The sequence below is a fragment of the Aspergillus saccharolyticus genome, assembly GCF_003184585.1.
Source record: "Aspergillus saccharolyticus JOP 1030-1 unplaced genomic scaffold BP01scaffold_44, whole genome shotgun sequence".
Classification (NCBI taxonomy): domain Eukaryota; kingdom Fungi; phylum Ascomycota; class Eurotiomycetes; order Eurotiales; family Aspergillaceae; genus Aspergillus; species Aspergillus saccharolyticus.
Genome location: NW_020290654.1, coordinates 191,950 through 206,599, shown reverse-complemented (window position 1 = coordinate 206,599; position 14,650 = coordinate 191,950). Strand labels below are relative to the sequence as shown.

Sequence of the window (14,650 nt, the reverse complement as noted above, 5' to 3'; positions counted from 1 at the left end):
TTGTGGAACGACAATGGACTCGGTTTGCCTACCAAGGCGTCCGCAACATTTCTTCTGTTGCCTCTCAGTAACAGATACCACTGTACGGTTGGAGAAAGCAACGGCGCTCGAGGCGATGCAGAGACAAAACAAGAAATCGAGTGTTGCCAAGTCAAGCTTGGATGCTTTCAAATCCAAGAAAGGTGCTCTGGAACGCAGTCGGGTTATTGACTTTTGATGATCTTGGATGCTGCCTCAGCTCAACCGGGCTTACACAACTTCAAAGGGAAGAAGCCAGTCACGCACCGCCGCGTGGTGTCAAATGAGGAGAATGATACAAGATCGACGCCTGTCGACGGAAGTTTCATGGAGTTGGGAGAACAAGTCAAGGTATAGCTAGGAAGAAAGAAGAGGATGGGCCGGTGTAAAGCAGAGAAACATCGCAAAGCACGACCCTCGGTATTTCGAACTGCGGCGGCGGGTGTGAAAGCCTGGCTCACAGACAGTAGACTAGCAACTAAGTTGCAGGGGAAAAAGGAGCAAGCAGAAGGAAAGCAAACACGGCGAAGAAAGGATGCGTTCTCCGGCCAAGCCAAAGTCACGGGGGATGAGCATCCACTCACTCACTCACTCAGTCGCTCAGTCGCTCAGTCACTCAATCGCTCGATCAATTATTCACTCAAATCACTGACTGTTCTTGTCGGTCTGACTGACCCCGCCAGAGACGAGGGGAGAAAGCGAAGGCCATGGCATGCGGCGCAGCAGACCAGGAGCAGCAATTTGATCCGGTCCTGGGAGCATCGACCGTGGAATGGAGACAATACAGCATGAGCTGCAGGAGTGATTGGTTCCCTTGGGAAAGGCAAAGTGCTAGAGGAGAAGTCCAGTCAGGGCCAGCCCACAGGGACAAAGCGAGGATTGTGTTGTCTTTTTCAACTTCCGGATCGCCAGTACTCCGTACAGAATACAGGAAGTACCTACAGGGAGGAGTCATGAGTGAGGTGAGCGAAGTTCGAATGGTCCTGTTTGTTCCCCTCTTCTAACTAAGGTAGGCGCTCCTCCGTGAGGTATTGCTCGCTTTTTCCACCAGTTGACACTTCCGACTCCCGACGTCATTTCCGCCATTTTCCTTATCGCTTGCCCCATCTATTAAATTCAAGTTCACCTTCAATCCTCTCTCCATCGGCCAACAACATACGTACCCTGTCTCTCGTACCTAATCATTCCAGCCTTCAACAGCCAGGCTAGTGAGACAATCGGCCAGCTCACTCACTCACTGACGCAATCAATCAACCAACCAACCAACCAAACAACCAAACAACCAATCAACCAATCACCCGCCGCATTCCTCCTTACCCCCCTGCTAGTCGAGCTTTCAATTGTTGATGACGCCCGCCCGGTGGCTGTCCGTGCACCTCCGACGAACGGTTCTCAGGGTTCCCAGGCCAGTGCTCCTCGCACCCAAGAAAATGTCCCTGTCCAGCTTCACAATCCCCCGCGACCTCGACCGCGACACCTCCGAGCCCCTCCCCGTCTCGTCCACCGCAGACCTGAGCCGAGATGCTCTGCTGCGGTTCCCCGCTTTTCGCATCTGGCTCAGCACCCTGCAGCGTTCGCTGAGCCGTCAACAACAGCCATCCCACGAGTTCTCTGAGGATCCCTACGTCTTGCGCCGAATCAACATCCAAGCTGTAGACTATTTCGGAGGTGGTCGTTTGGGCTTTGTGAAGCTGAAAGCAGAAGTCTCCAATGGAAACGGCGAGACACTTCCGGGGAGCGTCTTCTTACGCGGAGGCAGTGTTGGGATGCTGGTAAGTATTCACCCTGCCACTATGCTGCTCCGTCTGACAGGGGGACTAATCATTTATGTGCCTTGGTTTTATAGCTTATCCTCCAACCTGATGATGTCCCTCCGTCCGATGAAGAAGAAAAGCGCGTTGTCTTGACCATCCAACCTCGAATCCCGGCCGGATCCCTGGCTTTCACGGAAATTCCCGCCGGTATGCTGGACGATAGCGGGTCTTTTGCGGGAGGTGCAGCGAAAGAGATTCAGGAGGAAACCGGTCTGACAATACCCCAAGAGGAATTGATCGATTTGACTGCCTTGGCGCTGGAGTCGAGCGTCGTCGCAGATGACGAGGAGTCGTTGCAGAGGGCCATGTACCCCTCGGCGGGCGGCAGTGACGAGTTCATACCTTTATTTCTGTGCCAGAAGCGAATGGCGCGCAAAGAGATTGATGATCTGCAGGGTAGGCTGACTGGGCTACGGCAGCACGGGGAAAAGATCACGCTGAAGGTGGTGCCATTGAAGGATCTATGGAAGGAGGGTTTGCGAGATGGGAAGACCCTTGCCGCGTGGGCGATTTACAAGGGGCTCAAAGAGGAGGGCAAACTCTAGAGCCAGAGCAGATGTCTCTCCGCGCACGAGAGTTGTCAAGCCCTCACACCTTCGAAGTTCCGTAGAGCTGGACGTAGACCATCCGTAATCCGAAGCCTTTTACAGCTACCTCAAAGCTTAAACCTCTTTGCAAGTTCAATGCCTTCCGCTATCGTACCCACCCGGGCATCAATAGCATAACCTTCGCGCTCGAGCCTCTTCAATTCGTCAAAGAGCGTCGACAGGGGCACTGTAAAGCACTCGATGAATTCGTTATCCTCAAGCTCCGGCTTCGGGTACTGATTCTCAGGCAAGGACATATCCACCCGCACATGGACCATGTTCAGATTAGTGTTGCAGAACCCAGGATCTGAGTGAATCAGCATCATAGGCATTGATAAGGGGAAACTCGCATCTCTGTTCTGATGCAACAGCACCAAAGAGAACCCACCATTGAACATGACACTACTCGTCTGCTCCGCCACACCCACATACCCCGTCTCCTCCTTAAGCTCGCGCACCGCACACTCCTCCACCGTCTCACCCGCATCAATCAAGCCGGCAGGCACCTCGATGACGACCTTGTCAATCGGGGGCCGGTACTGCTTCTGCAGGAGCAGCTCTGGACCGGTCTCCTTGTTCAGGATGGTCACAATCCCGACGCCATCGATCTCACAGGTTGCCGGGCGAGTCTAGACTCGAAACAAAGGATTTTGATGAATGGTTTAGTCTTTGCAAGGTATGTTTGCATGATAGGAAGGAGATACATAGTGCAGTGCACATTCGGTGCACAAAAGATAACTTAAAGTTACTGCGTAGGAAGAGGCAAACTCACCGTCCGTTCGGAAGACTCCCAGGTCCGTTCGACGCCGTTGGGATCGGCGTAGGTGGTTTTGACAAGTCGGGCCCATTTGGCTTCGGAGGGGTCCTAGAACAGAAAAATGACGTTATTCTTAGTGGACGAACGGAGTTTGGAGTCTAACTGGGGTCGGAAACTTGGGGAATTTGGTGTTGTGCCACCACTAGCTGAGTCGTCTTGTCTGGCTTCTGTTGCGCGGGAAGGAGGGGAAGGAGGAGGTAGGGGGGGTGGTACAGGTCAATCTTACCAGCGGGCCTCTCGAGATGATCTTGGATTGTGTGTTCTTGGACATGGTGTACATGTGACTGTCTAGGTAGGGTTTAATGTTCGGCGTATTCCGTAATGTGTATGCAAAGAGCAAGAGCAACTGGGAATGAATCAAGGCAATGCTGATCTATGATATCTAATATTGCAGAGCATGTGTTGTTCGATGTGAAGCTGAACTGACGTCGATAACTGTATTGCGGGGCCGCAGGACACTTGCCTATTCCGGTCGCAGGGCTAACCCTTGCCTCATCGCTGTTTCCAGCATTACTTATACTGTGTCCTCCGTACAAGATGCACTGTTCGAATCCAATCCTCAATTGCTATCTTAATAAATGCTGGATTATGGCTGATGGAGCACTCTTGAACCATCTACTGTGATCCCGACTTGAAATATACAGATCATGTTGGATACGAACATGTTAGTACCATATTATATGGACCTGTATAGATTCACCACCGACGTGGTCCCAGTATTTACACCTTGTCTGCAATGGCACCGGATCTTCTGCTCGATTTGAACTTCTCAACTGACCCAGGTACAGTGTGTTGTCCCAGGGGTCACAACATCCCCGTCATGGCCTTGAAACCATTGGAGCATCCGACGAGCCCTCTCGCGCGCACGTCGAGCCAGTTTCCCTGCCTATGAACCAAAATCCCTAGACCTGTTCAAGACAACTCATCCTCACCCAGGCATTTACTTATGCTCAGTATCTAGAGGATTACAAGTAACAATTGCACGAAGGAAAGTAGACGGCTGAATTTTGTCATTGCCATAAAATGTTGCAATTATACTATCATAGAATGTCAGTAGGTTAATTATTTCTAGACGGCAGTGCCGCAGAAAGGCGCTGGGAGTCTACGACCAACAACAACAAAGACTATGATCACTTCACACAACCATATCGACCAACAAGGCATCAAAGCTCGGCGTATGAGATCGTATAGTTACTCTGCTATGGACTGTTCCAAGGCCAATGGTATAAGTAGTCATTTCAAATGGCATACATGCACGCTCACACTGCCCGGGGAGCACCGACCTAACTCCGGCCCCAGGGGATCACCCTCAGGATCGAAACTACGGAGCTACGTCGGTAGGGGACATGCTTATTTGCGCACTCTATCTAGTCTAACACGCCAGAACACAAAGACTGACCGTGACTTAATACGGAAGAGGATTCGGAGTTCAGCGCGAGTTTCGGCTACTAGCCCATTCTCTTACAAAACAGGCAGAGGAGTGAGAGCTGCAATGCCGATGTGCTGATTTGGTGGGATGAGAGGTACTCCGGAGTAGTTAGCTCAGTTCACACAGTATGCATTTCTCGAGCAACTAAGGTATCCACTCATCCAGAGCCGGGGCCCGGACATCAGTCCGCTGGGACTGAAGTATGAGTAGGTCGCATCGAACGCCGACATTGTTTGGGTGAAGTGGTAAACATGGTAAGCATCGCAGCAACAGGATGAGGGGGTATAAAGGAGTCGAGATTCTTGCGAGGGAGTGAGAGATTCAGCTTCGGAGTCATATTTATAACTCGAGACGCTTCTTCTCAAGTGCAACATGACGATAACTATGCTCAGAGCCAGCCGGGCAACCACCACTGCCTCGGCCGTCAGATATGGCATGTCATCTTTAGCACGCTCAAGCCAGAGCACACGTCCGTGGATCTTCCCCTTATTCTGTATTGGTATACGAGCTAACAATCCCCGGTCAACTGCAGACGACGGTTCTTAACCTTTACCAATAGCGCAAACCATGATAGCCACAGCCATGCCCTCAACCGTGAATCCTCCAAGATCACACAGCCCAAATCTCAGGGCGCCTCGCAAGCCATGCTCTATGCCACCGGCCTGACACCCGCCGACATGCACAAACCCCAGGTCGGGATCACCTCCGTTTGGTTCGAGGGTAACCCGTGCAACATGCACCTTCTCTCGCTGTCGGAAATCCTGCGGGACTCTGTCACGCGCGCCAACCTCGTTTCCATGCGCTTCAGCTCAATCGGCGCCTCGGACGGTATTAGCATGGGCACCTCGGGGATGAGATACAGTCTGCGGAGCAGAGAGATCATAGCGGACGGGATTGAAACGGTGATGCACGCGCAGTGGTACGATGCCAACGTTTCGTTACCAGGGTGTTATAAGAACATGCCGGGCGTGGTGATGGCCATGGGCCGGGTCAACCTGCCCAGTTTGATGGTTTATGGCGGGAGCATCAAGCCCGGGCGGTGCAGTAGTGCACCAGGTAAAGGGGGAGGCCAGAAGCTCGATCTTGTTAGCGCGTTCCAGTTCTACGGACAGTATATCACGGGCCAGATCGACGAGGCGCAGCGCATGGACATCATCCAAAAATGCGTGCCCGGGCGCCGGGGCTTGTGGCAGCATGTATACAGCGAATACGCTGGCCACGGCGATCGAGACAATGGGGATGACGGTGCCAGGCAGCAGCAGCACGCCGGCTGAGGATCCGCGAAAACGAGCTGAGTGCGAAGGGGTGGGTGAAATTATTTGGAATCTGCTCAAGGAAGATATCCGGCCCAGGGATATCATGACACGGCAGGCGTTTGAGAATGCCATGATCGTGGTGACTGTACTTGGCGGGAACACAAATGCCATCTTCCATCTCATCGCAATGGCGGATGCCGTGGGCATCAAGCTCACTATCGACGACTTCCAGGCTGTGTCAGACAAGACACCCTTCCTGGCAGACCTCAAACCGTCAAGTCAATACGTAATGCACGATTTGTACAACATTGGAGGCACGCCGGCCTTGCTCAAGTTCCTGCTGAAGGAAGGGCTGATTGACGGCGAGGGAATCACCGTGACAGGCCGGACGATACCTCGCCTCCTGGCCGGGTTTCCCGTCGAATCAGCCCATCATCCGCCCGCTCAGTGATTTAGTCAAGCCCACGGGCTATCTACAGATTCTTCGTGGGTCTCAAGATTACCGGCAAGGAAGGGCTGCGGTTTGAGGGCGCAGCTAAATGTTTTGACTATGAGGATGCGTTCATTAGGGCGCTGGAACAGGGGGAGATCAGAAAAGGCGAGAAGACGGTGGTGATCATCCGATATGAGGGCCCCAAGGGCGGGCCTGGCATGCCGGAGATGCTCAAGCCCAGTTCGGCCATTATGGGCGCGGGCCTGGGCCAGGATGTTGCCTTGCTTACTGATGGGAGATTTTCGGGTGGTAGCCACGGGTTTATCATCGGGCATGTCGTGCCCGAAGCGATGGAAGGGGGTCCAATTGCCTTAGTTAGAGATGGTGACCGCTTAATGCGGAGAAAAGAGTGATTGATTTGGAGGTCTCCTCGGATGAGTTGGAGCGGAGGCGAAAGGAGTGGAAGGCACCGACACCGAGGGCGACCAAAGGCACTTTAGCCAAATACGCCAAGCTTGTCAGTGATGCGAGTCATGGGCTGCGTGACTGATGGGCCTATCTAGCGTTTGATTCAATTTTCTCATTTAATGTACGATAAAACTGGAGAAAGCATCCTTGAATTCGTAACAGGGGGAATATGGAAGTACAATGCTTTCGCTATCATAACATCATGTCAAAGATCCAGCATAATACTGGTGACTCGTTGAACCGCACTCGCGATTCGTCTAAGCTTGCTCGATTTGAGCCAAGCAGTTCTCGAATTCACTCCAGTCCTTCATGATCACCTTGACACCAAGGTCCTTGAGAACTTTCTCCATTTCCTGCTGCTTCTCTTCGCCGTTGTAGCTGCCAACGTAACCGATGACCGGAATGCCGGCGCGGATGGCACTCATGGAGCCCGACTTGCTGTCCTCAATGGCAACCACCTCCTCGGGCTTCTTGTTGCGCTCTTTCAGGGCGTGCAGGTAAATAGCGGGGTCGGGCTTAGAGGTGGGCTTGGGGAGCGAGGTGGCGGCGCTGTACACAGCGTCCTCCTCGAAGAATCTGTCCTGTCCAACCTTCTTGATGGAGGCCTTGACACGACGCAGTGCGGACGACGACACCACTGCGAGACCGTATTTCTTGGACTCGTAGAGTTTCTCCAGCTCTGGCATGACCCCGACACAGGGCTGGGCCTTGGCCTCCAGCTTGGCAATCACGCGATCCTCCTCCTCCTTCACGTAGCCCTCCAGCTCTTCCTGGGTCATCTCAAACTTGTACTTGGCCTGCAGCGAGACCATCATTCCGCGGAAGTTCTGCCCGACGAAGTCCTGGATCAGCTGGTCGCCAGTGTAGCGCTGGGGGATGTTGTGCTTTTCCAGGATCTCATTGGCGAGGTCGGCGCAGGCCTCGAAGGCCAGTTCCTCCGAGAGGACGAGGGTATTGTCGCAATCGAAGAAGATTTCGGTGATCTGGGACCAGATGATCAGCAAGTGAGCTCTGCGGCAACGTTATGTAAGTGTGGGGTAGCACCCACCTGAGGCATGATGGGCGATGGAGTTTTCTAGAAGGATACAAAGCCTTCTATGAGATCTGAGAGATTTGGGAAGTATGGAGGGAGAAAAGCGAGAGGCGTAGAGGTGAAGGGAGGAGGGATGTATGGAGGGGTAGGAAGGTGAAAAGGCGGGGAGATGGTCTGGAGTGATGGCTAACTATTTGAAAACAAAAAGCAAACGGGCCATCCACATTATTTAAATAAGGAAAGAGACTGTTAAAAGTCAAGTAAGCGGGCAAGGCTTCAATATTGACCAGCCTTTTCCCTTTCTTTTTTTTCTCTTTCACTGTCTCACTACGTCGTTGAACTACAGCCGGTGGTACTGTTTCAAGGCATACCAATGTTTTCTTTTGGCACGAAAGGGAAAAGAGCGGGGAGGTGAGATCATAGCCTCTCCTCTACCGCTCGGATGCCCCTCCGTCTAAACCCGTCAGGGAATAGCCTCAGCCCCAGATGGAAGACCACAGAAAGTCACAAACATGCGACGATGGCTTTCTGTAGTCTACTGACCATACATAGTATCGATTTCAAACAGAGCCCCTCCTTCTCGGTCCCTCCCTCGGCAACTTCGGGGGTGACCTTGTTTATGGCCCGTTTACATTCAACATCATGCCTTGAAGTCACCGGGCGCCCTCACGCAAAGGATATCAAATCGGACAAGATGACCACTAGGAAGCACTCAAAGTCAAATTGCAGACTCCGGAGTACAGGATTCTATTTTCTAGCGCTTGTACATCTTATGCGCATGGACGAGAACCGCTCTTTGCCAACCCCGAGGCTGCATATCAGCCCATCTTATACCATCCATCGTCGTGGGGAGTGAGGGAAAGTCGCTCTCGAGAGCCATTGCGACAACCGCCAAGTGGACTGCCCCATATATCATATTCCATGCTACAACTAATGCTTAAAGCAAACGAGCATCCTCACAGTGTGATAACCAACTACAGCTGGGCTAAGTAAACGCTGGCATGTCCTACTTAGAGTTCGAAGGCTGTTTGCGCACTGGTTGCAGATGCAGTAATCCTTGTAGCGTCGCTTGCGTGACAGCCCTTCATTTTTGAAATTTGAGGAGGTTTCCCCGTGGTAGAATCAGGTTGTGACCTGTTTCGCCAGTCATTCTCCCGCTTGCTTTCTCAACCTGCTCTCAAGGCACCGTCTCTGCTCGCTGCCCTGACCTGGTGGCTGTATCTTTCTGCGTCACAGCTCGGCAGTCTGAAACTAATCACGGGCAGAGGACAGCTCTCGACCCCTCGACTCTCTCATAGGCCTGATGCCTGTGCGACTCCGCATGATGCATCCTGCGCAGCTTACTTCTCAATCTATCACAGGTTTCAACATGCAGGTGGAAATCATGAGTAAAATCAGTAACAGATCATATTAAAAATAGTTTGCGAGGATCTCTAATCCTAGCTTGCGTTATTGTCGTTAAATGCAGGTCTACTCGTTCTCGACGGCCTCCACGATGGCCCCACCGCTACCCTGGTCCAGACCATCCAGGACTTTCATATCCTCCTTGCTGATCTCGAAGTCGAATACATCTGCATTGGCGGCAATGCGCTCTGGGGTCTCCGACTTGGGTAGAGGAACCCACTCCTTCTGGAGTGCGTAGCGAACCAACACTTGCTGAGTGGACTTGTTGTACTTCTGAGCCACCTCGACCAGCGTAGGGTCGTTGGCTTTATAGTTGCGGACGAGCGGGCAGTAAGATTCGACGATGATTCCGTTCTGCTTGCAGTAGGCATCGATTTCGCGTTGTTGGCACCAGGGGTGAAGCTGGATTCAATTCAAAGTCCCGAGTAAGTAAAAGAGTGCCTTTTCAAGACAGTATCAGACACAACCCGGCATTGCAACTTACCTCAATCTGGTTGACGTGTGGCGGCCAGACCTTGGCGAATGACTTCAGTTCCTCGATGTGCTTGATGCCGAAGTTGCTGACTCCAATAGCCTTGGTCTTACCCTCCTCCAACAGCCGTTCCAAGGCCTGCCACAGCTCCTTCCGACCCGCCGAGCCGGACTTGGAGCTGTGAATCAAGAACAGATCCACGTATCCATCCTTGCCTCCGATCTTCTCGACACTGGCCACCAGCTTCTCGTAGGTAGCTTCGGGGGACCCGGCGGGGCTGAGGATCTTAGTGGTCACAAACACGTCGCTGCGGGCCAGGCCCGACGAGCGGAGCGCATCGCCGACCTCCTTCTCATTTCCATAGAATTGCGCGGTGTCAATGTGCCTGTACCCAACCTTCAGGGCGTGAGCGGTGGAGCTGACGCATTTGTCGGCGTGGGAACGGTAGACTCCGAAACCGAGGCGGGGTATCTGGACGGAGGAATTTGGGAGGGGTAGGAGATCAGTGATGGTATATTTGGGTGACATGGTTGCGAACTAATATAGATGTGCAGGTAGGGACTAGGCTTCCAGAGATCGTGGGTGCTGTGATTTTATTGTGATCTCCTTCTTTGCTGATTATGAATCAGATAAGCGACCGGGAGGCGAAGAGAATTGGATGGAAGAGAGAAAAAGAGAGCTTGCTTCTTTGGAGCTGAGTGACTGTTTTCCGCCGCGGGCCCCATTCGACCCGGATGATATCATCACGCCAGGCGGGCGCTAGCCCCGTTTTTGCGATGGTCTCATCTTGTCTTCCCGTCCTTTACGCGGCACACTTTGTGCGTTTGTATGAATGTTTGAGCAGTCACCGAGTAACTACAATGGTGTGCGAGAATAACACTCAACTAGCAAGCAACCTTGAATCTATATGTGTCAAAAGTCAAGATGACCTACGCCCATGAACCACGAGCAGGCGTCGTGGCCATAGCAGGTCTTGTCATGTGAGCAGGTTCACCACGGGGCAACAACAAGGCACATCAGCGACAAGAGAGCCGCACCGTACAAGAATGGATCGAAATTCATCCAATGTACAGCTTGGAGGCATACCTGCCCAGTAACTATGCCTATCGCTGACAAAACACATCTTCTCGAGCAAGTGCCGGGCCCTAGCGTTCTATGCCTTCTATAGACCATGTCCAAAGGGGGTGATCTACATTGCCGTACCCTCTTGAAACCGACAAGGCATGCGCTAGCAATGGAAATAGACATCCCAAATCGTTCAAAGAGGATCTTTTGAGTGGACAGGTGCCGTTCGCCATGGACTGAGGTGGGTCGGCCAGAGGTCAACGATCCCGATCAGCGTTTCGGAGAAAGCCATTGCCAGATTTCCGATGTCGAGAATGTACGGAGTAACTACTATGCAGGAAGAGATGGATGAATAATTGGGTGGAGTGTAGTTAACTAACTGGTACTCAAAGACCTTGATATTATCGATTGGCAATCCAGCAACCCATTGATCGGGCAACTTTGGCGAAAGTCTCAAAGGCAGGTATGCATAGATTGAATTTCCAAGTGCCGTGATGCTAAAAACAGAAACATGAAGAATGTCGAATTTGTCGGACTCGGCGCCTACCGTCCTTCGAGACTAGGAGCTGTCAATGGCGAGTCATGGTATCTTTAGTCTGTACAATTGATCCATGTACTTGTTCAATGTAGGCAGTGAGTATCGTATCCTAATAGTAGTTTCAGTGACCTGATAATGATGATGGATGGACGATAGATAGGGGATGCCTGGTTCGACCGGTAGCAGCCGACTGGTTCCAGCTCCCTTTTCTCAATCCACTGGTTGCTGTGGGGGTCAAAGAGGGGAGAGAAGAGGGGAGGTCGACATTGAATGCCACCAAAGCAACAGCTGCCAGTCAAAACCCCCTTTTATCTGCTGCTGCCAATTAGTCGGAGTAGTAATTCCAACCCGTACTTACTTGTACCTATTCTTCTTTCTTTTTCTTTCTTGAACCAGAAAATAACGGGTTGCCTGAACCAACTTATTCTTTCAATCTTCACCTCCCAAGTCTCCTGCTTCACCAAACACAATCACACCGAAACTCCCAGCGAATCGAGTCTTACAATAGACACTTCTAAATCCTTAGCGCCGCTGGCCTGAAGATCCTGCCTCTTCCATTTAGGGCGCCTGCATTGTCAGAAGCGCCTCATCTGCCCGATTCTCTTCCGGCAACAGACAGCCGCCGCTCGCTCAGTCCGTGCTTCCATCTGCAAAAAAAACCGCCCTTTTCCGCCCACGCCCTGGATGATTACTTCCTTCTACAGCATTCACCATGTTGGCGGTTGAGAAGCACTGGATCAACGTACAGCAAAAGACCTTCACAAAATGGTGAGTTTGTCCCCTTGGAGCCTCTCGGGAGACATGACTGCGAGGGAGATTCCCCTCCCTCTCCCTGCCGATCGGGCATTGATTGCTACTCGAGTTTCTTTGTTGACTTGCACTCCACCCCGCCACCTAGTCGCATGAACTGACACAACCCCCTTCTTTAGGCTCAACGACAAGCTGAAGGTCCGAAGAATCTTCATCGATGATCTCGTCGTCGATCTCTCCGATGGTGTAAGTCTAACTATCTATACATATTCTCATGCCGCGCGGAGACCGCTCCAACCCGATCGCAAATGGAGAATCTATGCGAAATTTGACTGATTGACATCCTTCCCTTGCTAAACTCTTTAGGTCATTCTTATCCATCTCCTCGAGATCCTTGGGGGAGAATCGCTCGGCCGCTACGCTTCGAAGCCCAAACTCCGTGTACAGAAATTCGAAAATGTCAACAAGAGTCTTGACTTCATCAAGGGGCGGAGGATTCAGATGACCAATATCGGTGCAGAGGATGTTGTGGATGGTAACAGAAAGATTGTGCTGGGCCTGATATGGACCCTTATTCTCCGGTTCACCATCAGCGACATCAACGCGGAGGGTATGACCGCAAAGGCGGGTCTTCTGCTGTGGTGTCAGCGGAAGACAGCCTGCTACGAAGGCGTCCAGGTACGCGATTTCTCCACCAGTTGGAACGATGGTCTGGCCTTTTGCGCGCTTCTGGATATTCATCGCCCTGATTTGATCGATTTCGACGCCCTGGATAAAAAGGACCACCGCGGAAACATGAAGCTTGCGTTCGACATCGCTTCCAATGAGATCGGTATTCCTGATCTACTTGATGTTGACGACGTTTGCGATGTCGCTAAGCCGGACGAGAAATCGCTCATGACATACATCGCATACTGGTTCCATGCCTTCTCGCAATTAGAACGGGTTGAAAACGCGGGACGTCGGGTTGAGAAGTTCATCAACAACATGCATGGTGCCTGGGAGATGCAGAATTCCTACGAGCGGAGGATGAAAGAGCTGCTACGTTTGATTGCTGCACAACGCGAGGAGTGGAAAACAGCCTCCTTTGAGGGTACTTACAAGGATGCGAAAGAGCAGGCCCACCAATTCTCGCTCTACAAAAGAAACCAGAAGCGCCAGTGGGTAGCGGAGAAGTCAGATCTGGCTGCTCTCCTTGGAAACATCAAGACGAAACTCAGCACATACCGTCTCAAGCCATACGAGCCTCCGGCCGAGCTCAGCTTGGAGGTCTGTGATGAACAATGGGAGGGTCTGACACGCGACGAGCATGAGCGTAGTCAACTCATCAACGAAACGATCCGAGATATCAAGAATGCACTCCGCCGTTCGTTTGCGGACAAGGCGAACGACTTCGCATTGACACTTAAGACGCTGTCTCTGGCTATATCCGGTCTTGATGGCGATGTAGAAGACCAACTAGCCCATGTCAAAAGACTCAATGACAATCTTCCTCCCCTCGACGCATTCTTAGATACCATCGCGGCGTTGGACGAGCAGTGTGCGGAAGCCAACATCGAAGAAAATGATTGGACGACATACACATTAGATGAACTATCATACGAGTTGAGTTTGGTTAAGTCAAGCATCTCAAAGAAGCTGGCTTTCCTCGACAACCAACTCGTCGCGCGCAACATGACCAACTTGACCCCGATTCAATTGGAAGAATTTGAGTCAGTCTTCAGACATTTCGATCGCGATTCGTCCAATACACTTCTTGAGCTCGAATTCTCAGCAGCACTAGCAAGTTTGGGTCTTGTTTATGATGAGGAGGAGATGCACCAGGTGTACCTTGAGACGTGTGGCCCAGCCCGGTTGGCTCAGAATGCGGGCGTCAGCTTTGAGCAATTCATCCATTTTATGGTTAGTGTCGTTGAAGACCAGAATTCCGCCGAGCAGGTCTTGCAGAGTTTCCGCGAAGTTGCAGATGGCAAGGTATGTGTATTCCCTCCTCTCCTTGGTGGTACTTCTTCAATGCCATTGACATTTGACTAACAATCCGCAGCCGTACGTGACCGAACTTGATCTGCGACACTCCCTCATTCCCGACGAAGTCATTGAGCATCTTGTGCAAACGATGCCACCACACCAGGGCCCTGATCTGCAGGAAGATCGTGACCTGCCCAAATATGACTACATCAGCTTTATGGGCAAGATGATGGAGTACAACCAGACCCAGCCGCATGCACCTGCCAATGGTGACAGCTAATGACTCAATTCCTTCTACTGCCTTCTCAGTTCTTCTTTATTGCATGATTGGCTGCATTGCACACCCGGTGTTCTTCGGCTTCGCTTTCCTTTTTTCCATGATCATATCCTCTGCCGGATGTTGTTGTTGCTGAAGGTTGCGATCGGTGTTTTCTGGAGCACAAAAGGGAGGGTCTAGGGTTCGTTGTCATTCCAGACTTGTACATTTCTGTCTTTGTATGGGTAGAAGTAGTTTTTCTTCGAGCCGTGAATAGAATGGATGTCATGGTTGCACTACATACAGTGATGTCACGTGCGCAGTCGCCCTGGGTCTAGTCCG

The 14,650-nt window shown here is 51.8% G+C and overlaps 7 protein-coding genes across 7 annotated transcripts; 4 read left to right on the top strand and 3 right to left on the bottom strand.

Annotated features, from left to right (window-relative positions):
• The first annotated feature begins 305 nt into the window (after window positions 1-305).
• On the top strand, window positions 306-889 carry BP01DRAFT_163487 (uncharacterized protein). The gene has a single exon (XM_025570716.1). The coding sequence runs from the start codon at window positions 394-396 to the stop codon at window positions 808-810; it is 417 nt and encodes a 138-aa protein (XP_025427679.1). The 5' UTR covers window positions 306-393; the 3' UTR covers window positions 811-889.
• Window positions 890-1,448: 559 nt separating this feature from the next.
• Window positions 1,449-2,377, top strand: BP01DRAFT_368864 (putative NUDIX family hydrolase; the record flags this gene model as incomplete). Its single annotated transcript, XM_025576519.1, has 2 exons — window positions 1,449-1,790; window positions 1,865-2,377. 2 exons carry the CDS (start codon window positions 1,449-1,451, stop codon window positions 2,375-2,377), a joined length of 855 nt encoding a protein of 284 aa, XP_025427678.1.
• Window positions 2,006-3,636, bottom strand: BP01DRAFT_327192 (MutT/nudix family protein). Its single transcript, XM_025572905.1, has 4 exons — window positions 3,463-3,636; window positions 3,192-3,284; window positions 2,808-3,048; window positions 2,006-2,726 (listed from the first exon to the last, which is right to left on the bottom strand). Exons 1-4 carry the CDS (start codon window positions 3,514-3,516, stop codon window positions 2,488-2,490), a joined length of 627 nt encoding a protein of 208 aa, XP_025427677.1. The 5' UTR covers window positions 3,517-3,636; the 3' UTR covers window positions 2,006-2,487.
• Window positions 3,637-4,916: 1,280 nt separating this feature from the next.
• On the top strand, window positions 4,917-6,767 carry BP01DRAFT_406775 (dihydroxy-acid and 6-phosphogluconate dehydratase; the record flags this gene model as incomplete). The annotated part of the gene is made up of 5 exons (XM_025578782.1): window positions 4,917-4,919; window positions 5,064-5,164; window positions 5,225-5,861; window positions 5,896-6,368; window positions 6,401-6,767. The coding sequence occupies 5 exons, from the start codon at window positions 4,917-4,919 to the stop codon at window positions 6,765-6,767; spliced, it is 1,581 nt and encodes a 526-aa protein (XP_025427676.1).
• Window positions 6,768-6,954: 187 nt separating this feature from the next.
• On the bottom strand, window positions 6,955-8,207 carry BP01DRAFT_327187 (HAD family hydrolase). The gene is made up of 2 exons (XM_025572904.1): window positions 7,871-8,207; window positions 6,955-7,805 (listed from the first exon to the last, which is right to left on the bottom strand). The coding sequence occupies exons 1-2, from the start codon at window positions 7,877-7,879 to the stop codon at window positions 7,080-7,082; spliced, it is 735 nt and encodes a 244-aa protein (XP_025427675.1). The 5' UTR covers window positions 7,880-8,207; the 3' UTR covers window positions 6,955-7,079.
• Window positions 8,208-9,325: 1,118 nt separating this feature from the next.
• BP01DRAFT_348598 (aldo/keto reductase family protein) lies at window positions 9,326-10,415 on the bottom strand (the record flags this gene model as incomplete). The annotated part of the gene is made up of 2 exons (XM_025573730.1): window positions 9,744-10,415; window positions 9,326-9,661 (listed from the first exon to the last, which is right to left on the bottom strand). Exons 1-2 carry the CDS (start codon window positions 10,257-10,259, stop codon window positions 9,326-9,328), a joined length of 852 nt encoding a protein of 283 aa, XP_025427674.1. The 5' UTR covers window positions 10,260-10,415.
• A 1,179-nt stretch (window positions 10,416-11,594) lies between these two features.
• BP01DRAFT_360185 (alpha-actinin, sarcomeric (f-actin cross linking protein)) lies at window positions 11,595-14,587 on the top strand. Its single transcript, XM_025575858.1, has 4 exons — window positions 11,595-12,102; window positions 12,264-12,330; window positions 12,451-14,058; window positions 14,129-14,587. Exons 1-4 carry the CDS (start codon window positions 12,047-12,049, stop codon window positions 14,330-14,332), a joined length of 1,935 nt encoding a protein of 644 aa, XP_025427673.1. The 5' UTR covers window positions 11,595-12,046; the 3' UTR covers window positions 14,333-14,587.
• Window positions 14,588-14,650: the final 63 nt, after the last annotated feature.

Bases quoted from the DNA above. Each gene is read 5' to 3' on its own strand.
- BP01DRAFT_360185 (XM_025575858.1), top strand. From the start codon at position 12,047: ATGTTGGCGGTTGAGAAGCACTGGATCAACGTACAGCAAAAGACCTTC. The intron at 12,331-12,450 runs GTAAGTCTAACT...TAAACTCTTTAG, and splicing joins TCGTCGATCTCTCCGATGGT to GTCATTCTTATCCATCTCCT. The intron at 14,059-14,128 runs GTATGTGTATTC...AACAATCCGCAG, and splicing joins GCGAAGTTGCAGATGGCAAG to CCGTACGTGACCGAACTTGA.
- BP01DRAFT_327192 (XM_025572905.1), bottom strand. From the start codon at position 3,516: ATGTACACCATGTCCAAGAACACACAATCCAAGATCATCTCGAGAGGC. The intron at 3,049-3,191 runs GTGAGTTTGCCT...TTTCGAGTCTAG, and splicing joins GGGAGTCTTCCGAACGGACG to ACTCGCCCGGCAACCTGTGA. The intron at 2,727-2,807 runs GTGGGTTCTCTT...TGATTCACTCAG, and splicing joins GAGTAGTGTCATGTTCAATG to ATCCTGGGTTCTGCAACACT.
- BP01DRAFT_163487 (XM_025570716.1), top strand. From the start codon at position 394: ATGGGCCGGTGTAAAGCAGAGAAACATCGCAAAGCACGACCCTCGGTA.